Here is a 25,845-nt window from a genome sequence, read left to right as displayed (position 1 = left end):
TGTGAATTTTAAAGTCATGCCATTAGTAAGTAGCAAGACAGATATTTAAACCACCTGGGATGCTTCTGAAAGGGGCATCACTGTGGCTCTAACATGCAGGCTGAAACTGAGGAAAATGAGGCCAATGCTAAGACAGCTTCCACTGTTACTAGGCCCAACAGTTTCTCGGAAACAAAAAATGCCTTGGACTGTACTCAATTTTTTTTCATTTATTTTAACCTGACTGAGAAAAGGAAAAACATTTATAGACTATAAATTGCAACGGGAGGGGACGGCAGCAGTTCCCGGGACTCTTTGAGAGATATGGATGAGCGCTATAATCTATCATAAAGCAGCCACATTTGCTCAGGGTGGTAAATAACACTGTCAACAGCATCCAGTTCGGTGCTCAGGAAGATATATTTGCAGTCAAGGAAGCAGAGAGAAGCGGAATGGGATTGGTTTCTTTTCTGGTGACAAGAAGAAATCTGAAGCTCTCTGCAACCTGAGACCCTGATTTTGGCTCTTCTCCATTTTCCTCCAGCATTTGAGGAAACCTTTGGAGTGGGTCCATCCTAGATCCATCATGATGATCCCCCCTGAATTACACATAGCCAACTATTGTGGCTACATCCACTCTCTGGCTTCCTTGTGTTTTCGACAGAGACCATTGGTTTTTCCTACCTTGCTTAACAGCAGAAAGCAACCCATTCCAAAATCCAGTGGCGTTCAACAGAATAAGTTTGTGCATTGATGTTACATTCTCATGGTGAACCTGAGGGGCCCCATGTTTATCACTGGCAACCAGGGGACCAACTGCCTTTACCATCCTTTGCTGTGACCACTGATGGGGGAGCAGGGTGTGTCGATGAGTCAGGCTATCCTTGTTCACATCTCCAACCTAAGCACCTCCTCAAGCCGGGCCAGACCAGGCCTTGCCTTCAGGGATGAAGGAGGGAGACCCTTCAGTGTGCCTCTGAAGCACAGAGAACTGGGAGTGAGGGAGGACATGTGGCCTGGACTGCACAACACGTGCAGAATCAGTCAGAGTGTTTCTATGGAAATCCACTTCCACATTGCAGACCAGCGAAGGAGAAGGGAGTGGCTGATAACTAAGGAGGAAGCAGGAAATTATGTGGGTGTGTGGCATACTTGGGATACAGTGATGATGAGAGCAGTGAGGCAGGACCCTACCTAGCACAGCAACAGGAGCTATAGCTCTGAGGGATTCCTCATGGGCCACACTGACTTCCTGGATGCCAGAACCTGACATTTTACTCAGACAGGTTGAGTAGAAAGGGCAGAGGAAGACCACCAACCTGACAGGACCCTGGTTAACCATGCTTTCAAAACACACACACACACACACACACACACACACACACACACACACACACCTGCTTCTGGTAAAACAGCTAGACTCATCTGTACATGTGTGAGCAAGGCTATATGAAATAACCTACCCAGAATGTTGCAAGAAATAAATAAAAAGGGCAAATACAAAAGAAGAAGAAGAAGAAGAAGAAGAAGAAGAAGAAGAAGAAGAAGAAGAAGAAGAAGAAGAAGAAGAAGAAGAAGAAGAAGAAGAAGAAAGAAAGAAAAGACAAGACAAGAAAAAATGAAAAACCCCAAACCATCTCATTCTATCTTAAGTGACTGGCTACCATGCAAAACATAGGTTAGTTTTCATTACTCTTTAATGAGGTACCAGCATAGTTTCTCACAAAAATTTACATTCATAAAAGAAACAGAAATGGTTGAAAGAAAATAAGATGAAGACCAACTGAACTGTAGACTGAGAGGCTCGGAGCATCAGTGGATGATGAAAGAAAAATAACTCCTCAAGTCAGCAGCAACAGAAAGAAGACGTATACCACCCAAAGCACAGGGCATGCTGAGGAAATCACAGAGAGAAACAAGAGGGAGCAAGTGGTGAAAACAGCAGGCGAAACCGATTGAAGACAATAGGGGCTGATGAACTCCAAGTAGTGTATTCTGAACAGAAAGGAGGGAGAAAGGGGGAAAAAAACTTAATAGCAAAAGTTCCTCAAACTAAGAGAAACATGGTTTCCAACATTTGAAGTACACGCCCTATCTCAAGTGAAAATAGCCGATTGATGATGTCAAGTGAAGGAGACATAAACCTGTTTTTTAGGATTCAAAGTTCGAGAACAGGTGAGATTAATCCACTAGAAGACCGACCACATCGTGCATGAGCTTAATTGTTGCCAGCTGAAAAGATCCCATGAACAGACTCTGGGAGAAGATATATAAATGAGCCAGAACTGGAGGCGGGGGCTTTTTGGAGACTTGGGATAGATTTGGCTGTTCATCGCTGCACTTCGAGATGCTCCTAGAGAGAACCACTCGGGGGAAGACTTCAGGGCTCCGGCTCCTGCTGAGGTTCTGGGTTCTGATTACCCCAGGTTCCAGCAGAAGAAATCCTGCAGCTCACACCCAGAGAATGGTTCCTCGGAACTGATATCCTTAAGGTTTTGTTATTGTGTCCATTAATCCTCATTTCCTATTGTTTTGGTTATAAGTGATATATGCTCGGTCACTAAGTTGTTAATAAAATATATTGGTTAAGAAAATTGAGCCTACAGTCAAGAGCCACACCAGGAAGCTGGAGATGTCTCTTGGTCGCTGGAATGCTTACTCAACATACACAGAGCCCTGGAGTTCATCCCTAAGGACACATAAATCTGAGTTTGATAGTATACACCTGTGACCCCAGTGTTCAGCAAGTGTAAGCAGGAGGCTCAGAAGGTGAAAGTCATCCTCATAATGAGCTTTAGGCCAGCAGGGATTGTATGAGGCCATCTTTAAAGATAATCTATTCCATGAGATTCTGATAGTCAGATGAAAAGTGCTGTGTGGTTGTTTAAGCAACATGAGCCACAAGAACAGCAGCCAGACCTCACTATGCCCTCAGCAAACTGTATTCACCAAGTTCTAAAAGGCAAAGAAACATAGCCCAAGAGTCCTCATTAGTCAATGTATGTTCCTAAAAGATACGTGGCAGCCTTCTTAAACTTGAGAGGCTCCACGGACTACACTACCAACGCCTTCTCGAAAGTATGTGGTAACGAAGTCCACCATCAGAACAAAACATGAACCAAAAGTAAACACTCAGCAACTGAGAAGCCACTATAAAGGGTTGAGAGTAAGTGTTGGATCCTTCTGGACGTGAAGTCAAGACTAAACCGTGATGGAAACTGGTCCACAGAACAAAGGAAACTGTTAGAATTCTAGGAAATTCTATGGCACTAAGGTAATTGGCAAAAATGAAAAGCTAGTGTGGGGGACAGAAGATAGGCATCAGCTCCTTCCATGAAGGAAAGCAATGTTAGCTAAAGATGAAATGTCGAAGGGGGTTTGAGATACGACTTGAGAGTAAAGAGCTCTTGTTACTCTTCCAAAACATTCAGGTTCCACACAGTTGTTCACGACTGTCTCTAAGATCTCCTTGGGTTCCAGGCCCATACATGATGCATAGACACACATGTAGGCAAACACTCAAACATGTAAAAAAATAAATAAATGAAAATGTAAAAAAAAATGAAATTCTGTTTTAACCTGAGAGCAGCCTTTTAGAAACCAATATCTCTTGTTATACATATTTACCTGACACTTAGCAATTTCCTATGTTCGATTCCTACTTTTTCATTCTTCTGATGAATTCAAGTAAATTCAGAGGGAGTCACTTTTATAAAATAGTGCGTGTACAGTGTAAGACTGTTTATACACTCAGCACACCAAGGTTTCGGACTAAAATTGTCAATGCCCACAATACCCACAAATGCTGGCAGAAAGATTTCCAAGTCTGTCTTGTTACTTCTTTTCTCTCTTCTATGTTCTTTCCCGAAACTATGGCATCTTTATAAGCAGTTACATTTCTACAAACACAGTCAGCACAGTCCCACTGACAAAAACACACTACTACATACAAGATCCAGCCCTGAAATCCACCACTGCTGAGCGCCATCCTTCGTAAAACCCCAGACGGAGCCAGGAGCCAGCCCCCAGCTTTTCCAGGAAAAATGTGTCCCCGCCCCACCCATCTTCCTCACTGGGATGAACGAGACATTCAGTTCTCTGCTTCTCATTCCAAACCTCAGATGTTGCTCTCAGTCACCTTGTCCTCTTAGGTGTTCAGGGTCGCGTTATTAGTGCTCCACCGCTGCTCAAACAAATGATCACAAGAAAAGTTCTTGAAGCAGAAATCCAAATTCAAAGTTTTGGGCAATGTTGGTTCCCTCCTAGACCATTAGAGAGAATCACTGTTAGATTTCAGGACGAAGAGTAAAGAGGCCAAAAAAGCAGGAGGGAGACCAGAGTCTAACCTCAACCCACTGCTAGTTTATTATGCTCGTATTAGTACACACAGCAAGAAAGGGCAGCCTCTGTCCTGCAGGAACGGAGAGATCCTCAGGGAGGAAGGGGAGTCCCTGGAGTTTACATAGGGCCTTGGGGATCAGCGGGGTAGCCGCCAACAGTCCTAGAGTTCTTAGACTGTGGTGTCTCCTCCATTTTGCCGCCTTCTTCTTCTTCTTCTTCTTCTTCTTCTTCTTCTTCTTCTTCTTCTTCTTCTTCTTCTTCTTCTTCTTCTTCTCTTCTTGTTCTGAAGCCACATATGGATCTAGGGTGTGTTGTAACACTTGACTATTTCATCCCGATGTCTGCACCAGCCCTGCTTCCAAATAAGGTCAAGGTCACCGGTTCCGGGTAAATGTTTCTTTTGGAAGATCCAGTACAGGAGCTTCCTAGATGGTGTAAACAACTCTAAGAAGCTTCCTTGAAGAAGTTCATGGAAGCAAAGACCCATCAACCAGAGGAAGGTTTCATATAACATCTGGTGCCTGAGGATCTCGCGAGAACACAGATCGCTGTGCAACCAGGCAGGCCTGTGATGTGGCTTGATGTGAAACACCCTCCACAGGCTCATGTGTTTGAACCCTTTAGCTCCGATGTGTAGCTCTGTTTTGGGAGGCTGGAGACGTTTTTGCATGTGTGGTATAACAACTAGGCTTGAGAGTTATAGGCCAGTTCTAAATCCAACCTACGCTGTCTGCTCTCTGCTCCCCAGAATTCAGGTAATTGCATCATCCCTCTGCCTTGAACTCTGCCTCGCTTTTTCCAACATTATGGGGACTGTGCTCTTTCAAACCATGAGCTTAAAAAAAATCCTGTCCATAATGTTGCTTCTTCTACCAGCAATGTGATCACAGTCATTAACAAAGAAGTAATTAATCCACTAGGTGCTAATTGTTAATTAGATATTTTGGGGAAGTCACTTACTTTCTTTGGGTCTTGATTTTCATCAAGAAAATAATTTCTGTGTAAACCGTGGTGGAGATTAAATGCATGGTGAAGATGATGCCCATAAGGGATTTTATAAAGTGTCTTCAACACAGCAGGCATTTATCGTGCTAGTTTATAGGCAATACTTCAGAGAGGGTGTGCCAGGAAGAGATGTATCAGCAAGCTCACCATGAAAAAATCCAAAGATATTTTCATGAGGCCATGATCAGGACCACTTAGAGTGTATGTTTTTTAATTTTTGTGCTTGATACTTTAAAGTGGCAAGGTCAGAGCAGGGCTGGATATAGTAGTGTCATGCCATTCTTAATGGGAACCAAGATCGTGGGAAACCAAACTGAGAGAATAAGAAATGCCAATTATCTTCACCAAAGCCTTCAGCATGGCTTGGCTCTGGCAAAGGCTGTCTGGGCAAAAGATTCTTACATTAGCTGCCATTTTAATGGCACATCCCCAAAGAGATCAAGATCCCTAACTCCACAACACACGGTGCTTTGAATTGAGGTCACTGGTCATGTCAATTTTAAGACATATTGAGGTGCTCAGAACTCCAGTGGTTCTCATGATCTGCAGAATCACCAAAGGAAATTGTGACGAGTAGCATTTGGGAATGCTAATTTGAGTAGCAGAGGCTGATGCTAATTGGCTTTGGCTTTTCCTCATGAGACAAGATGAGTGGTCCCCACATGGGTTCGGATACCCATTAATGGCACCAGAGGTCCAGGTTGCTTCTCTCTTGCCATATTCTGGCCTTCCAATGTCATGCTTACCTCAGATGAGAGCACAGGGGCTCTGCTCTTCAGACAGCATATCTGTGTCAGAGGCAGGCAGAGGAGGAGGCAGGGGGCTTTTCATCAGGAAAAAAAACACGCCCACCCCCAGAACTTTCCACAAGGTGTCTGGTCCCACCCTTCAGGCTAAACTTTGGTCTGGGGGCACATCATCCAGTCTTCTAGAAAGGATTCTGAAAAGAAAGGATACAGACAGGCTACCTTGTTGCTCAACAAACTCAGAATTCAGGTGGCAAAGACAGAAGAGGAAGTGAATGTCAATTTAACGTCAGGATACGACACAATTAAAAAAAAAAAAAAAAGATTAGCTAAGTGAGGTGACACACACCTTTAATCCCAGCACTTGGGAGGCAGAGGCAGGCAGATGTCTGTGAGTTCGAAGCCACCCTCGGCTACAAATCTAATGGGTGTCTCCTGAAGATTTGTTCTACCTGCTAAGGGTTAAAGATAAAAATTGATCACGGTGCTCTCTTAAAAATAAAAGCCAGGATGTGGCCCTCTCTTGCTTCATTCAAGATGATTTCATCAACCATCTAATAAAAATGGAACTTCTCCCCAGGGCCGTAAAGGCATGAACAACCTAGTTCCCATTCAGCTCCACTGGTTTCTGACACCTTTTTCCTGGCTCTTGCCTCTGCCCCCCCCCACCTCCCCCCTCCTTCCTGCTATGATCATTTGTTCGCATGCGATTTTCTGCAGTGGCCTTACACCCCGACATTCATGACTGACACCTTTGCTGGATTTAGATGTCGCCTCGCAGGTTCCCATTTCAAAGAAACCTGCTTCCCACCTCACCCTACCCCTCTTCCCACTCAGTGTGACCAAAGCCACACTTTGAAGAAGTTCTAATGTTTGAAATCAGCAGTGTGCTGGCTCCCTTTTCCGTGTCTGCGATCACTTTGGAAGGCTCCTCTCTGAAGGCAATGCTTTTTTTGTTTGTTGTATTTTTCCACTGTTTTCCCAGTACCTGGATCCCAGGTTTCATGTCCCAGCTTCTCAGTTAAATGAGGAAAGGAGGGAAAAAAGCAGAGCTAAGAACCCAGATGCAAAACACCAGAGCAGAACCAGCAACAGGCATACAGATGCAAGGTAACAGAGGAGATAGAAACACACAGCTTGCCCTCCACAGGCCTGGACGTCGCACAGGAGAAAATGAAAAGAAATGATGGATGCTCACTGCCCTCAGTGGGACCTTCATCCATCTAGGAAGACAAATTAAGGAGAAAGGGACGTTAGAGGAAATGAGGTTGGGCTGAGCATGTGAGCTGGCAGCTTCCAGCTTCCTAATTGGAAAATGGTGCATTTCTCTGGAGGGACGCTCGTTGCGATGTTACTGGTAAAAAGCCAAAAATTAAAGGCAACTAAACATCCCAAGAAGGGGATTAGTGGAAACAATTCCAACATGTCCATTTGATATGATTTTTAAAATTATGCTGCAAGTTATGTTTTGTTGCATGAAGATCAATCAGATTAGTAAAGGAGGGCACAGCACAGAAAAGCCATGCATGCAGAAGAGTAGGCACCTGACTAGAAGCAGATCTGCCCATGATAATGAGGTCATTTGGGGGTGGTCTGGTGACAGCTGGCTTCCTTCTGTCATCTATAGAATTTTCCTCTGGTTAATACTTTAATTAGGCTAGACTTCCCCAAATGTAAACAACTAAATTAGGATCCACGTGTTCAAGTCTATCCCTCCAGAGTGATTAAAATCCTAGACCCCAGAGTCTCTCTCCCTGTAACAAAAGGCTTGCTTCTAAGTATCGGTCCAGGCAAACACAAATAAATGTTCGAGAGGTTCAACCAGACATGGGTTAAAAATACCGCAAGGGTATCACTGATAGCACAACCATCACGAGACCTGAGCAGCCTCTCGTGTGAAGAACAAGAGCATAGAGGAGATCTAGAAAGTGAAATCTGTTGTCAGAACACCTCTTGGAGTTAACACCCTGGGTCAAACTCCCTTATCCTCAAAAGTTGCTGCAAATTTCAGATAGTTTTTCTCATTTAGAGTAGGCAGCATGCTCGTCTGATTCCCGAGACCTTGCCTACTCCCTAGCCCATCGTGTCAGCCTCAGGGCTGCACCTGTGGCAGACCTTGGCCAGCAGCTGAGCCCTGTGCCAGGCACCTCCCCAGGCTGCTGTTCTCAACCCATTGCTTTGACAACAAGTCTGAAGCAGAGGTGAAGTCAAATGAGACGCTAACTGTGATGTGCTTGCCTGGATTCGGTCCCAAAGAAGACCAAGAGCATGATCAGATATGAAATCTGAAGGATTGCTATTAAAATATGGCTAAAACACACATAAGGAGATTTAAACAGGCACAAATTAAAAAAAAAAGAGTTGGTCATGTAGAATGTCAATTTAATATGCTAGATTCTATCAAAAGGAGAGCTACCGAGTTCGAAGCCTATCTCTTCTGTCACCAGCATTCCTTCACCTCCACACCAGAGAAGAATTTAGGCTCCCCGTGTGGTATTTTGGATGCCACTGAGCTGGACTCATCAGTTTATTTTATGGTTCCCAAAGGAAATAACAATGTTATAGATTAAATACTTGTATTTCTCCTAGATTTTTATGTTTAAGCACCAACCTTCACGAAGATTGAGAGATGTTAGGATTGGATGGGGTCCTGAGGATGGGTCCTAGTGATAGAAGTAGTGACTTCATAAGATACATTAGAAAGCTTTTTTTTTCTTTTTTCAATTTCTTTTATGTTAATGTACCATCCTTAATGGTTTTCTTTTTTTTTTTTTTTTTTCTTTTTTTTTTGGTTTTCCGAAACAGGGTCTCTCTCTGTGTAGCCTTGGCTGTCCTGGACTTGCTTTGTAGACCAGGCTGGCCTTGAACTCACAGTGATCCACCTGCCTTTGCCTCCCGAGTGCTGGGAGTAAAGGCGTGCGCCACCGCAGCCACCACCACCTGGCAATGGTTTTCTTGTTTACTCACTGCTTGCTCTCCTCTCTCCCTGTCTCCTCGTCCTGCCCCCTCTTCCGCTCCCTCCCCAACACCCATCTATCTGAAAGCCAAACAGTAATCCCTTCCCAGGAAACAAACTTTACCAGCTTCTAGATTCATGAGAAATCTGTCTGCTTTTTCTACTGCCCAGCCTACAACAACTGAATTCAGAGCCCCCGTCTCTCAACAGTGCTCTTCCTTGATGGACTTTTCAGGGCAACTCTCAGGGTCACTCCAGTTAAAATATACCACTCTAAAACTGTTAAATCCAGCAAAGACCCAAGGAAATTCCTCTCTTGTTACGAAACATATATATCCCTAAGTGGCTGTATACACTTAAAATAGTGTTAAAGGAAATGGCTGGACTTGGATTGTTTTATTCACAGGCACTTCACTAGCACAATGGTTCTCAGCACCAGGCTCTGGCTCTAATTTATCTGGGAAACTTGCTGGGAAGACTTAGGAGAGTCTCCGTCCTCAAATCCTGTGAGCAGTTTTCTGGTATCTATCCATATCTATTTAGTGCTCCATTTATGCTGGTATTCTTCCAGTGAGAAACCTGGCAAGCAGGAGATGAGCTGAAGGAAAGAGGCATACTGACTGTGTATGCTGTTATGAGATGGATTTTCAACACAAATCACCATGCATGCGCACAGCCATGAGGGGGAGCTGTGGATCTGGTGAGACCTCTTGGTCCTCTCGATAAGAAAGCATTGCACAAAATCCACACCGGGACTTGGGGTGCTCTGCCCAACCAGAGTTCCTACCTGAGACAGTGAGCTGCAGAACCTGACAGCATGCCTGCTCAGCCAGCCCATGGCCTTGTGCCTGTTTTGTTCACTTTCATAAGCATCTCACCTATGAAATCTATGAAATAAGATAGGCCACAGCCATCTATTTCCACAGCCCTGTGCCAAAAGCAACTTAAACGAGTGGGACCTTATTCAGCCTCAGCTTTAAAGGGTGTAGTCCGTCATGATGAGGATGGAGGGGTGACTTCATCCATGGCAGCAGGAGGCAGCCAACCCGGAAGCAGAAAGGAAAGCAAGCATCTAAGAATAGTTCTGATTAGAGTCCTTGCTACTATCTGAAACCTTGTGAGCACAGTCTACCCAGTTCTCTATGGGCATTCTGGTATACCAAGCTCTCATGAAGATGGCCCATTGAGTTCCAAAGGCTTGGACACCACTTTGTCAATTTTATCAAAGCAAGGACTTTCTCTTGGAGCACAACTTATATGTCAATTCCTTTTCTTATCATAGGAGCTGTGGACAATGAAATAGAAAGCAGCCAGGGCCAATGTACCTACAAGGATAGTGACTAGGGACCTAGTCTCTCTTGCAAAGTCCTACCTCCTAAAGTTTCCACAACCTTCAAAAATGGCGCCATCATCTTGGGAGCAACGAATCCAAATGCAATCATGTTGAAAACAGTCCCAGTTGAAACCATAACATGTAGAAAACAGTGTATGAAGGCCAATTAGGATGTTGCACATGCACATCAGCATTGCATGCACAGCATGACACATAGCACATACTCAGTAAATCATAGATAAGACCTCCCCACATCCCCATACTGAAAAAGAGGTTGTTAAAATGATCAGACAGAACTCTGCAGGCATGCCAAACTCTTCTCAGGAAACCAAATCCGTCTACTGAAAGACAGAGAGCTTATACACCAGAACAGTTTCAACATGTCGTGCTAAGGGCTAATGGCAAGATTCCTCCCCTGGCTTTCCTGTCATCACAACTTATCAAGGAAATTAGAGTGCCTTGGGCATTTTAATTTAGAGTTGTAAGTGTGCACATTCATAATTTCCCTGGATTCTTTCCATGAAATTTTGAAGTTTTGATTTACTGTTTTATGTTTTGATTTAGTTAATTTTCCCTTAGAGATGTGAATAACTAGATTGCTAAATTTTTGGAAAACAAAGAAAAAGAAAAAACAATAGTTCATAATTCTGACACGTTAACAGAGTGGATGTCAGCGTTTTGTTATTTTTTTCTATTTACAAGTGAGCAACAGACATCAAAGTTACAGTGCAAACAACCTTGTTTCCCATTTTCCCCTTCACATTATATTGCAAATATTTTCCTTATTACATCAAGGTCATTTTAACCAACACTTATGACTAGTTGCATAATACTCCAGTGAGCAACTACCACCAATTATCTAACAGTCCTCTACTTATTCCAATGTCTTTCTGTTATTTTTCAATAATATGGCAATGAATATTTGTGTGTATAGGTAAGTAATAATTAATCCCTTAGTCTAGATTTTGTATGAGGGATATGTCTTTTAGGGATAAAAAAAAAAGTACACTAAGGAACAATATTGCAAATATTTCAAATTACTTACACAAGGCAGCCATAAGGCCACCTAAGATCTGTGTGAGACACACTGAACTGCAAAGGTTCAAAGTCAGCATTTTATCTGGCTGCTAAAACGTTTCTATCTGTGGCTAGTTATAACCAACACAAAGCGGAGTTTGGGAAGCCATCTCTCCCTGTCACACAAGTTACATCTTTCACCCAATCTGTGAACAGGTAGGACAGCACGCTGTCCCTGAATCCCACTGAAAGAAACTCCCCACAATGCTAATGAATACGCATACATCTAAAGTTATCCCTTGATGCTATTTGATGGCTACTTGGCAATCTCCTCACACTTTAGTAGTGATTGTTTATTCATCTTCCATTATCTGGTGGGGAGGGGGAGGGTAAATTCATTTCAATAAGAACTCCCTTACACTGATGACTATTGGTTATTTTGTAAGTATGTTGGCCTAGGGACGCAATTCAGTGGTAGAATGTTTGGCTGAAACTCCTGAGGGCCTGTGTTGGATCTCCAGCACCCCACGTAGACACACGTGCACAAAACAAAATTCTTTATGATCCCTAGAGCGTATATCATGTTCTAGGTCCTGCCTATAGCTCAGGCAAGGTCTCTTGGTCTCTAGGTTTCCTCTGGTATATCAAATTTTTATCACTGCTATGACAAATTAAGCTAGGTATGGTGGCTCGCACATGTAGTTTCATTACCCATGCGACTGGGGCAGGGTGATTAAAGCAAGTTCAGTACCAACCTGGGCTGCATTACTGAGTTCTAGTCCAGCCTTAACCATACACATTTGGTGGCTTACAGCAGTACAGTCATTGTGCAATGCTTGATGGGTTCTCAGGACTGTGCTCCTGTTGGAAGCTCTAGGGAACAAGGCAACATCTTATCTGTTTACTCCTGCGGGGGCTGCCTGCACTCCTGAGGCCACGGCTCTTCCCTCATCTTCAAAGGTGACAGTGCAGCATCTTCCCTCTTCTCTCCCTGCATCCATTCTGGCATCACCCTTTCTTATCAACTCCTTCTTAGCAAGACCCCTGTGTCTACATCAGTGGGCCCACTCACACAGTCCAGGACGACTACCCTCCTCGTGACCCTTCACATAGCCACATCGGTGAAGACCCCTTTGCCTTAAGATCACACACTGCTTTGTGCAAGCAGCGTTGAGGGGTCCTTATTTGGCCTATCAGAGCAGGGGAACAAGTACAGTTAAAAGAACGACCTGAAATTATAATCATGTCCCTGCAGGACCACTTTCCCTGAGAGTCTGTGTGTGAGGAAAACAGCAACACAACAGTTAGAATTCTAATCCTCCCACCGGAGCCAAAAGCAGGCAAGAGAGAACACATTTAAAGGGCATGAGTTAATCTTCTTAGCATTTAAGCCCTTTGTGGTTCCACATGCATAATTTACCTTAACTCATTATTTTATTGTCATGACAACCCAAACAAGGTTGCAGCAGCCTTGTCCCCAAAATGGAGATGAGAAAGCCTGAGCTCCCTGATTCCTTTAGCAACACTCCTGAGGTTGCACCAGGCCTGTGGCTAGGGGGCCACACAGCTTTAACTCCAAAGCTCAGGCATTGTCCGCCCTGTCAGGATGGTATAAGCCTGGAGTCCTAGCACTCACAAAGTGGAGACAGCAGGCTCATGGGAAATACACAAAGCCAAGGGAACAAGAAATCTATGGTGTTTACACTACTGCAAGTGTCCGCTTGTCAATCATCTCCAGACTTCCTGTCTTGTCTGTCATGCCCCTACCCACAAAGGAAAGGATCTCATCTGTTGCTTTGCCAGCTATGAGTGTAGGAGAGGCACAGAATAGGACCTAGTAAATGTTTATGTAAGAAATCAGAAACACTCTTTTGTCCCAGAAATAACCAATGCAAACAGACACAATCATTGCGTCATGGGGAGGATGGATGCTAAAAATGAACACATGCTCGGAAAAAAAAACTCCTCAATAGCCAAAACAAACAGAAATGCAGCCAAGTGCATGCAAAATTTCTTTGGAAAATCCCTCCAGACTTAATCCCAAGCCTGCACTCACTTTTTAAGAACTGGTTTATTACCTATGTGTTGAGCTTTGTGTTGCTCACACACTTCAGTCCAGGGCAAAAGAGAAGAGATTATTTATTTAAAATGGTGGAACCATATCACTGCATCATTTTAGCAGATTCTTAAAGATGCACCTGGTTGCATGCTTTGTGCGTAGAGAGAAGGACATAGCAGGATTGGTTGCACATCTCACTGTGACAGAAGGACATAGCAGGATTGGTTGCACATCTCACTGTGACAGAAGGACATAGCAGGATTGGTTGCACATCTCACTGTGACAAGCTGCAGAACCACAACGCTATCATTATGTCCCCTCTACTTAGCCCCTACAGAGTAAGTGTCCACCTTTCTTTCCCATCGCTGTTATAAAACAGCCTAGCAAAAGCAACTCAAGAGATAAACTCCCTTCCAGCTTACAGATAAAAGGCAGGGAAGTCAAGGCAGCAGGAACTTCACAGCTACGTAGCAGAGAGCATGACTGATCCGTTTCCCCACTTCCATAGTCCAAGAAACGGTACCATCGTGGAAAGGTCCTCTCTCCTCAGTCTACACGATTAAGGAAATTGCCCATCGTCAGGTCCAGAGAGCCATCTCCCAGGTTATCTGAGGTCTTAACAAACTGACAGTTGAGATTAGTCATCATGGTGAATGTCTTCATGTTTTGTCCATGTTTTGGTGCCATCCTCTCATGTACCCATTCAGCTAAGAGAAAATGACGTAGAGTCTGAAAAACACCATATTTTCCCGCATAGGTTATGACGTGCATATGAGCATTTACTTGGTGTTCAGGTTTGACTATGAACCCCAGGGACAACCATCGCTGCCTTTGTATTTCGTCCTTGGACCTCAGGTATAGCTCCCTCACGGCACCAATTCACTTCTGCCCTCTCTCTCTCTCTCTCTCCTAGAGTAACAGGAGACAACTGCTCTAACCGTTCTTCAGTCTCTAATTTTGGCTATTGGCACCTGTGTGTTGAATGAGCGAATGAATCCTTTAAAAGTAAAATCACAGTCAGAAAGAATTTTAGCAAACAGAGAAGAGAGCCACAGCACATTTCCAGAATCATAACAAGACACGACATTTGTTATAGTTCTTTCTGCCCTGTATTTTGTCTTCCATATGCAAAGTTATTTTGTTTTTCTTTTTCCCCTTATAAAATCATACACATGTGTTCTTGGGGTGTGTGTGTGTGTGTGTGTGTGTGTGTGTGTGTGTGTGTGTGTGTGTTCTGTGTTGAACATTATAACATAGGCTTTAGCCCAGGGCATGCCATACTCATGAAACTTGATGAAAGCAGGAGAATGTCTTAATGTGCCTTCACTGAATGTAGTATTAATGTCAAATCTGGAGTGAGTGACTGGAGAGAGTTCTGCCCACATCCCAGCTGTTATAAATCAGCCTGAAGTCCCCTACCTCGACTAGAAAATCCTTTCGTTTTGCCTCCTTTAGATTTTGTGACCTGTGCCCTACATTCAGAACTTCCCTGTTTCCTCACAGGCTCAGTCACAGGCTCACAGCCACCACTAAATTGTTCTACCAACACCTCTTTCACAAAACATAGTGTCAGTCACTTTGTCTACTCTGCTATTTTTTTCTACGAACATAAATATTTTCAGGAACTCACAAAATATTTTAGACATAGCCATCATGGAGTTCCAGCTGATGATTAAAAAACAAACTGGGCTGAGGATAAAATTCAACATGCTTTCCATACTCTGGTTTCATTGTTAGTTGACAGAGAGCAGGGGCCAATGCCTTGAGCCCAAACATATTTTTATTAAACCAAACATCATAAAACAAGAACAAGAGAAGCCTTACTTTACTCAGGCCACTAAGATGAATTGACACGCTGAAAGCATTGTTTCACACTTGCTCAACTGAATGAATACATCTTCGTACAAAACAATGCCAAACTCTCTGCAATTCCAAGATGCCTAGGATCCAAGAATCCATGCTTTCAAATTCCTCAATGAGAAAGTGTAGGAGGACGGAATTTGGACTTGAACCAAATGCTGAAGTCTGGCACCAGCCTGAAAAGGCACTAAAAATGTACATTTAGGAGTAAAAGCAAGGAGGAAGGTTAGGGGTAGATGAAGAAGAGGAAAAGCACCAGGTAAAAGATCCTCAAATCTCCAGCGTTATTATGATTTATTTCTTTTCATTCTTTCAGGGTATTGTCTACAGAGTGGGTACAGTTGGTCCTCATTTTATATAACATTTATTTATGTTCTTCCAAGACTAAAAGGAGTGTGTTTATTGTCCCTGGAAGGAAACTAGAAAAATACAACAGAAGTGAAAATAGAAAATAACATCACTCATCATATGGCAATAGAGACGCATTAATGTTCTGTCATTGTGCCTTCTTATCTTTATGTCTCATGCCCATATTATTTTTAGACCAGAATGAATATTCCTTGGTAACCAACATTTTTTCCTTAAATAGTTTATTATAATTACTTGCTTTTGTCATTAAATGACCTGAAAATATTTTTTTTTGGTGCTCCTCTGGTTTAATCTATGATTGCAGTAAAAATCAGTTAGAACAGTTTAAAAAATAAATAAATGGTGTTTCACTGTAGTCAACGTACTTGAACGTACTGCTTTTATAGTGTCTCTTTTATTTTGTTCTTAAAATGAAATTCTGAGACTATAAATATCAGTACAAAAGGCTTGTAAAAATGTTCAGACTCTTGGTCTTTACCAAAGTAACAAGTTTCTAAAAAATGTTTCATTTTAAGCCAAGTATGGTGACACATGGCTATGGTTCTAGTACTCAAGAAGCTAAGGTACAAGCTCAAAGCTACGCTGGACTCTGTACCAAGAATTGGTCTCAGAAAAAAAAAAGAGAGAGAAATAAAAAGAGAAACAAAAAATAGGCGAGGACAAGAAGGAAGAGAATAGAAAGGGAGAAAAGTAGGGAGGAGAGGAGAGGAGAGAAGAGAGACCAGGAGGGGAGGGGAGAGGAGGGGAGGGGAGAGGGGAGGAGAGGAGAGCAGGAGAGGAGGAGAGACTGGCAGTTACAGGTTTTATGTTATGTTTCTTCATCTGTGCAAGGGAGATGGCGTGGAAATGACATGCGTTGGAGTGCACTGCAGTGGATGGTACCCACACTAATAAATAGAACACCAGGGAGGGTATGCCATCAGAATCAGGAGGCTACTCAGCAGTCATGCCACTTCCTGACCACAAGGAAGGATGTGGAGTTGCTACTCTGAGAGGTGGCTCAGCAGTTAAGAGCTCCTCCAGGGGAGTAGAGTTCAGTTGCCAGCGCCCATCTCAGGCATCCCATAACCTCCTAGAACTTGGACTCCCTGAGAACCCAATGCCTCTGGCCTCAGTGGGCACCTGTACCCACCCAGCCCCACACACATACACGTGATTTAAATAAGTAAATAAGTTTTATTTTAAAACAAAAATGCATAGGGGCTGGAGAGACGGCTCAGTGGTTAAGAGCATTGGTGGCTCTTTCAGAGGACCCAGGGTCAATTTCTAGCACCTACATGGCAGCTCTCAACTGTCTGTAACTCCTGCTCCAGAGGATCTAACTCCCTCACACATGCAGACAAGACACCAATGTGCATAAAATGAAAATAAATTTAAAAACCAGAAACATATAAAAACTCATTGGCTGACATCCTTGAACCTGGTGTCCTTGAGACAAGGCCTCATCAGAGGATGGCTGCTGTGTTCCAACACAAAGATGCCTGGCGTCCTGCTGTGCTGTAAACTGATGGAAAGATTGAGATGGTACGATCCCTTAGGCCAGTAGCTCTCAATCTGTGCTTCGCCACCCCTTTGGGGGTCGAATGACCCTTTCAGAGGGGTCACCTAAGACCATCTGAAAACACAAATATTTACATACAGCAAAATTACAGTCATGAGGTAGCAACAAGAATAATTGTATGGTGGGGCTCACCAAAACAAGAAGGATTATATTAAAGAGGTGCAGCCTTCAGCATTAGGAAGGCTGAGAAGCACTATGTTAGGCAGTGGGTGCTATCCTTGGCTATGGCCAATTCTTTCTACACACTTGCCATGAGCTGTGTGAGGTTACAGCTGAATGGGCCTGCCCTCTACTGAGGTTGTGTGGTATCTGGGGCATCCAGGATAAATGACTTATGAGATGCTAACCCAGAGCAGATACCGTTGCCAAAACCCTGTGGAACAAGCTTGGATGTCCTCCACAGTGGGGATTAGTGTCACTATGTTAGTGGCTTCCAAATTATGCTACAGCTCTGTCAGTGCTTCAGGGATGAGGGTACCTGATGTGGAGAGACTTACAGTTCCCTGGGTTTTGTTTTTATGCAGGAACGGGGCAGCGTGAATTCACACAGCCATTTGCAACACCATTTGGCAGCATGTACCAAGACAGACTTAAATCATGCAAACCTTTTGACCCAGTAATTCCACTTCTGGGAAACTATCCCAAAGAAACAATCCTAAATAAGGATGAAGGCTTGTGCACAAAAACATTCACTGCAGTCCCATTCAGAATAGGAAAGATGAAAACAGCTTCGCTGTGCAAGCATAGAAAAGAATATTAAATAAATTATAAAATGACAACGTTATGGATATTGTTCAGTTCCAAAACCTAATAGGAAAGAATCCTTATGATATGTCATTAGGTCAAAGAGAAAGGAAACAGATTGTACCAGTAACAGTAACAGTTTTTGAATGAATGGGAGAGAGAGAGAGAGAGAGAGAGAGAGAGAGAGAGAGAGAGAGAGAGAGAGAGGCTACACCACATTAAAAAAAAGGCAAAAGAAATATGAAATGACAGTGACTATAAGTAGTTTTACTTATATTCTTGTGCCTTGTCCTTTTTATAAATTTTCTTTAAAGAGGATGTCTTTAAAATAAAATGTGCTCAATCTCCTGTGCTGTCTCTGTAGACTGTAGAAGATGAGTACTGAAGTGATAGACAGTATATGTTTTTTTTTTTAATCAGAAAACTCTGTAAAATATTAGTAGGAAGTATTAGGAGTAACACACACACACACACACACACACACACACACACACACACTCACACACACACTCACACACACACTCACACATACACACATGTCAAATGAGCCAGGTCTGCAAGTGGCCTGTGAGAACCCTGTTCCTTTGGAAGCAAGCTAATAGTTAGATAGTTTTGTTGTCAATCCTTGCCTGAGTGCCACCTATGAAGAGTTCTGTCCCTTCATCACTTCCTCTTCTAGTTCCTTCACCAGGCAGCAGTTCAAGAAATGGTTCTAATGTGTACACAGGGTCGCCATTCTTCCAGGCATACTCTTTGCTGGTTTCTTATTGTCCCCAAAATCAAATCCAAGACCCCATACAGCCTTTCAATACATACAGGGTCAGGTCCAGCAAGCAGACTGTCCATGTGCCACAGTCTCTCACCTCCTGCATCCATTCTTTTCCGGTCTCCCAGTTTCCCCTCTCTTGCCAAAGTGCCCGGTTGTCTTGGCTTAGCACCAGGCTCTTCTTCAAGCTATTTGGAAAGACCTCTCCACCCATGCAGACACCATCTTCCTAGATACCTCACAGTAATCCTTCAAGAAATTGAGACGTTATCTATTGGGAAGTTGTGCTGACCACAGAGATGAAAGCACACACCTAGGTTCTGCACAGAATGTTCCAAAGTCATGCATGTCCTAGACCTAACAAGGACATAGAGTTATGCCTCTGGCTTAAAGCTTAGACAGTCTGTTGCTCGGTGATAAAAGTGCTTTCCTATCTTTTCTGAGACCCTGAGTTGGATTCCCAGAATGGATTGAAAATGTTTCAAGTATGAGCTAAAGAGATTGCTCAGTGAGGAGGAACATAAACTGCTCTTCCTGAGGGCTGGAGTTCAGTTCCCAGCATCCACATCTGGCAGCTCACAGGCCACCATAACTCCCTTCTCTCCTTATCCTTATTAGTCCCCTTTGTCACCTGAGACATCTGCTTTCACATCACAGATGCATGCTTGATTTTATTTATCTACGTAAGATCTAGGATCTCAGAAGAAAGAAAGCATGTGCGTCTTTCAGAGACTAGTTCAATTCAGCTAGTGTGACTGTCTCCAGTTGTGTCAATTTTTCTACAAACAACATAACTTTAATTTTATTTATGGCTTAACTACACACACACACACACACACACACACACACACACACACACACACACTATGATTTGGACATTTTAAAAATTCATTTTATGGAAAAGAGTACTGTTTCCAGAAGAGAGAGCCAAAACCCGAATCCCTTGCCCTAGGTCCCATGGCCGGTGATAATGACTTTGGCGTAAAGCCAAGGGGACTCACTCTACCCACTGCCACAAAGAGACATCCATGAGCAGAGGGAGGCATGAACAGTTTGCTAATCCAGACTCCAAAGGAACATTCCTTGGTTCTGTCTCTGCCAGGCTGTGATGCCCAACCCTCCTCCCTGGCATACTGTGAGTGCTTATTGGGTTTCCCAGCTCTCCCCACAATGACATAGTCTTTGAGGACATTGTTTTGGCTGAAAAAGTTATTCATGCAAAAGATACCACATGCTGCTAAATGTCCCTTTGTTGGGCCTAGGGCAGCTTGGCTGCCACTCATGGGCCCATATGCCAATAGGCCTCACGTGTTTTTATGAAGAAGTCAAGCAGGGAACATGTGTCTCCCTCTATTGGGACTGACTTGTAGAAACACCAAAGCATTTGAATAGACTGAGATTTGTGGAAAGAAATGAGTTTAGTGGATGGTGATGATGACTATTGTCATTATTAAACAATAAATTTAATGCATCCACATTATTTTTAATGTCCTTGGACATACTGTCATGAAATTCTCATTGTCTAGGATCTAGACTCTGGGTGATATCATTGAGTGACTCTCCTGCAGCTGAGCAGGAGCCTCTGAATGATTTTCAGAAGAGTGAGAGAGGCAGAAAGAACACGGTCAGGCAACAGCACTTAGTCAAGGCCATTAGCCAAAGCTGTAGTGCAATAGTAACACACTTAAGATTGACTGGACACATCATGTGAGCCACTTCAGTGTCTCAAGTCATCACTGCCCTCATCTTAAACTCAAGGGTGGCATCTGAAAAGTCTGGGTTTCAGTGTCATGTCTATCCCAACAGAGCTGCGAGGCTTTAGGCTGCCACTCTTATTTGGAAGCCTCAGCTTCTGGGGGGGAGGTGCAGTAAAATGATAATGGAGCCTATTTCTTACTTCTGAGAGGTCAGGATTAGTTGTGTCTAGCATAAAGAAAATGTTGCCTTAAGGGGTGTTATTATATATGTCTTCAAATTAGGAATCCCAATAAATATACAGTCATCCCATTGAAAACTTCTTCTGGATTGTGACCGAACCCCTTCAGACAGATCCTCTCCTGGCCCAGGGACACATTTCTCTGCAAGCTGCCCATGGGCAATGCAGTGACTATTCCTGTCCATAAGTGGAAGCGCTGCCTGTCACCCACTGGAAGTGTAAGCAGACTTCTGGCTGTCAGTGTACTGCGGGAGGCCAAGAACAAGGTGGGTCTACATTCCACTCCATGCCACCTACATGCTGGAAAGCAGTTCTTCCATTTGCACTTTTCGTTCTTTTCCTTGACATTGGCCCCTTGCATAATGAGACGTTCTGGAGCCAACGCCTTTTTATTCTTAATAAGCTGAAGGTTGTTGTTAGCTGGCTGCCAGGAGCTGCCAGTTTCCTGGCCCAGCTTGAGGTGAGATCCCAGGTCCCTCATCCCTTTTGGCTTCTCTTGTTTTCCTTCACTGGGGACATTGCCCACAGGTGCCATTCTGAAGCCAGACTTGCCCTGTTGGCCCGGAAGGCAACACTCCTCCTTGCCTCACCTCGAATCTGCTCACTGAGCCACGGCCAGAATGAAAATCCCAGAAGCGTTTCTTGGCTGCCTGTGTCCCACCCACCATCTAGCTGGCCATTTCAGAGAAGCAATTATGATGGAAACTTGGGACCGTAGGATGTTTCACTTGAATCTCAACTCTTCATCTTGGCTCCAATAGTTACCCTCCTGAAGATGCAGGCTACGTGGATGTGCACTGGGAGCAATAATATACACTTGTGGGTTATATCTGTGCCCTAAGCTGGTAAACAAGTCCTCTTTCCTTGTCCTCGTGCAGGTAGAAATGGGGTACACTGACATATCCAGCTTTTAGGAAAATAAGACAAAGGTCAGGTCCTGACTTACCACAGAGGTCCTGAAGGCGCACAGTAAGCACTAAGCACAAGAGAGCTAACCCCTTTGTTAGCAACACATTACATTATCAGCCTCATTGTGAAGGGTGCTATCCACTATAAGCGCAACTAAAATTCAGTCAAAATGTTTTCAAATTAGGCATCTGGTCAACCAGTACCTCCACACAGCCACTGCTTAGTAAATTCTGTGCCCATGTATAAAGTAGACAGATGCCTAGCAAATACTAATTCTCAACACTTTTGTTCACTGTATTCTTTGTCATCATAGATGTGTGTTTTCTTTGGGTCAAAGAGTACAATTAATCATTAGAGCAGTTTTTACGCAGCAAAGTGATGTTGTTAATTAACTTATAAAAAAAATTGCTGTTCAGCTTCACTTTAGCCACAGACTTGAAGGCAAAACCTTGCCAAGATGGAGAAGACAGAAGAAACACCAGGTGAGAGATAACAGTTAGCTGTAGGAAGTGATTTTTCTTGACTCTTTTTGTTTCTTTGGTTGGTTAGTTGGTTGGTTGGTTGGTTTTGGTTTTGGTTTTGGTTTTGGTTTTGGTTTTGGTTTTGGTTTTGGTCTTGGTTTTTGAGAGAAGTTTTCTCTATGTAGCTTTGGCTGCTTTGGATTCACTTTGTAGACAAGGTTGGCCTTGAACTCACAGAGATCAGTCTGCCTCTGCCTCCTTGAGTGCTGGGAGTACAGGTCTGTGCCAACGTGTCCAGCTGCATTTTCTTGATTCTGAAGGGATTCTTTGTAGGGCTGGAAAGATGGCTCAGTGGTTAGGAGTATTCAGTGTTCTTACAGAAGACCAAATTTCAATTTCTAGCACCCATGTCTGGGTGTCTCATAATCACCTGTAATTCCAGCTCTAGGGGATCCAACACCCTAGCCTAACCTCCTTCTACACCTGCAAACACATTCACACACACACATGCATGCACGCTCCCACACACGTGCATGCACGCGCACAGAGAGAGAGAGAGAGAGAGAGAGAGAGAGAGAGAGAGAGAGAGACAGAGACAGAGACAGAGAGAGAAAGAGAGAGACAGAGAGAGATTTTACAAACACTCCTCTTTGTAAGGTCCACATTCTTTCACCTGGATCTACAGCAGGTCAATCTTATGCACGTAAATCTGGCTTCACATACTCTGCTTCAGATACTTTGAAAATAAAGGCTGATTCTCTCATTTGCACTGAGGATCCCACTAAATAGTTTTCATCATCCCTGCTAGAGAGATGCACAAAGAGATGAAGTAAGGGGCACGTGGGCATCACATGAAGATAAATGAAGAAATCTGAATGAGGAAGAGCGAAGGTTCTTCTTCCAAAGCCGCACATGGGTAGCAGTGTTGCTTGTGTTTTCTCAAAGGTGACAGAGAAGTGGGAAGGTGTCACGAAAGACAGAGATGTCAAGGACTCCCTGATGTGGGGGGCAGGGCGCTGGTGTGGGGAAACTGTGCAGAGAGCCTTGTGTGACTGGCCAGAGGGACCTGTCTGATTTATTGCAAGCTGGCATTCTCTGGTGGTTAGTGTAGACAAGAAACTGGGATCCTGCTGGGCATGGTGGTGCACACCTTTAATCCCAGCACTGGGGAGGCAGAGGCAGGCTGATCACTGTGAGTTCGAGGCCAGCCTGGTCTACAGAGCGAGTCCAGGACAGCCAAGGGTACACAGAGAAACCCTGTCTCGAAAAACCAAAAAAAAAAAAAAGAAAGAAAGAAAGAAAAAGAAACTGGGATCCTGAGAAGATTGTAGGTCAGAATTCCGGATTTCCTTATTTATGCATGTATTTTTATTTGTTCTTTTAAATATTTATTATGTTTTTAAAGTTTTCATGCAGTATATATTTTGTTCATATTCTTTCCCTCTCCCTAAGTCCTTCCAGGTCTTCCCACCTCTAGATCCACCTAACTGTATGTTCTTTTTCTCTCTCTCTCTAAAGAAAAAAAACCCAAAAGATAAAAATTACTAATCCATAACAACAACAAAAGTACACATGTACACACAAACACACACACACACACACACACACACACACACACACACACACACACACGTGTCCATTTTGCACTGGTCAACTACTTCTGAGCATGGGTCCTGCCCTAGAGTGTGGTTGATATACCCACTGCCACTATATTGAGGAAAATTATTTCTCTCCCAGAAGGTATCAATTGTCAATAGTTTCTTGGTTAAGGGTGGGACTTTGTGTCCCTTTCCTGCTCTCCATGCTGGGGTTTTGTCTGTCTTGGATCTGAGTAGGTCTTGTGTAAGTTGTTACAGTTTCTGTGAATTTATGTAAGCACTAGCTTTATTGTGTTTGGAATACGCTATTTCTTTGAGGTCATCCACCACCTCTGGCTCTTACAACTTTTCTGCCTCCTCTTCTACATAGACCCCTGAGCCTTGAGAGAAGGGAATTGATAAAGAGACCCCAGTTAGGACTGAATTTACTTTCTGCACATTTTCCAATTGTAGGTCTCTGTATTAATTACCATCTACTTTAAGAAAAAATTGTCTCTGATGAGGTTTGAGTAATGCACTGGTCTATATATAGCACAATGGTATTAGGGGTTATTTTCCTGCTGTTTCTTTTACTGAATAATAGTAAGTAGACTTTCCCTAGCCATCTAGTCTCAAATTCTTGGCCTCTTTAGCACTATCATGCCTGGGTTCCATCTCATACAGTGGGCTTAAAGAGGTTGGGAGTGGGGATAAAGAGCTGGCTTCCCTGCCACTCACTGGCTGCAACACTTGGGAGAGAGAGGGCCCTGCACCTCGCCTAGGCAGCAAGCTCTGCTGGCTCTGGTGATGGGGTCACCCCAGAAGGCAAAAGCGAGGGAGAGCTGGCCTCACCACTTGCTGCTGTGAGGTGGCAAAGGTGTGAGTGTGATGCTCTTCACCCCCTACCCACCTGTGGTCATTGGGAGATCTGGCCTTTAGGACACAAGAGCAGGAGGGATAGTCCTGCCTGTCACTGGCTGTAGTATTTGGGAGAGCGGACCCTGTACCTGGCAGGGGCAACACAGTGAAGATAGCCCTAATGGTGAGGGCACAAGTGAGCCAGACCCCAGGATGGGAGAGCAGATGAGATGGCCCAGCCCTTCACAGGCTGCAGCACTTGGGAAAGTGGACCCTGCACCTCCACTGACCATTTTAATGGAACTGGCTCCGGAGGTATGGGTGTGGGGTGAGGGCATGAGAGCAGGAGAGCTGATCCTGCCTCCTGCCAAAATGGCATTGGGTGGCCCAGCCAGAGCAGTGCTAGAGAGCTCACCCTGGTGAGGCAGATAAGGGAAAGCAAGCAAACTGACTAGCTCAGCTACCACCTAGGCCCAGATCCAAGGCTCTAAATCAGCCCACCCCAAAATTTAAATCATCTGCAAATGGTTGACCTTAGCCAGTCCTGCTGATCCAAAGCTGCGCGATCTCCATGACAGGGGCAACAGCAACTGGGTGGAGTTCCAGTGGGGATCCAATATTGATGGTGTGACAGAAGCCAGAGACCTTGAACCAGACAAATGACTCATTGCCATGAACAATTGAAAGTGAAGAAGTATGGAACCCAACTGTGACACACTACAGCTTCCAGAGGAGACGTTCTCTATGCTTTGTTTTATTTTATCTATTGTTTGTTTGTGTAGCTTTTCTTTTCTTTTGGAGGGAGGATGGCATGTTCAAGTGGGTGGGGAGATGAGTGCAACTGGGGTGTGTGATGTGAAAATCACAGGGAATCAATAGAAAGTTAAAAGAAAAGAATAAGAAAAATAGGAGAGAGAGAGAGAGAGAGAGAGAGAGAGAGAGAGAGAGAGAGAGAGAGATGGCTCAGTGGTTAAGAGTGCTTGCTGCTCTCCCAGAGGACTTGAGTTTGTTTCCCTACTCCCACATACGGGGTGTCTGTCACCCTCTTCTGGCCTCTATACTCAGGTACACACACTCATTTATAGTCATACATGGACACAATGCATGCAATCAAAATTAAGGTAGTTCTTAGAAAAAGTATTCGGTTACTCCCATAACATTGTGCCAAATAATGGATGTTCCTGGGCTTTGTATGAATGAGTATACACAGATAACTAAAAGAAGGGAGGGGAAAGGCAAGTTAGAGTATGGGGATGTCAAGCCAACAGTATCAGCCTTGCTAAACCACTGAACATGGGTGGTGGGGACGTGAACTCAATCGGTACTTCCTTCTTTTGGGTGTGATTGAATTTTCCTGTAATTCTTGCT

The 25,845-nt window shown here is 43.8% G+C and overlaps 1 protein-coding gene across 4 annotated transcripts in view; it reads left to right on the top strand.

The window, feature by feature from the left end:
* Nucleotides 1–25,845, top strand: part of C1QTNF7 (C1q and TNF related 7) — a 102,118-nt gene that overhangs the window by 56,987 nt on the left and 19,286 nt on the right. Inside the window, exon 1 of one of the 4 annotated variants that reach the window (XM_084797630.1) lies at nt 22,010–22,063. The exons of the other annotated variants lie outside the window; for them this stretch is intronic. Within the exon in view, the coding sequence (XP_084653756.1) occupies nt 22,039–22,063 (25 nt within the window). The 5' untranslated portion in view covers nt 22,010–22,038. Of the gene's footprint in view, nt 1–22,009; nt 22,064–25,845 lie in introns of those variants that run through there. 4 annotated transcript variants of the gene reach the window in all.

This window comes from Acomys minous (genome assembly GCF_964271855.1).
Source record: "Acomys minous genome assembly, chromosome: 10".
NCBI classification, from domain to species: Eukaryota; Metazoa; Chordata; class Mammalia; order Rodentia; family Muridae; genus Acomys; species Acomys minous.
This window is presented reverse-complemented; position numbering and strand designations above follow the sequence as displayed.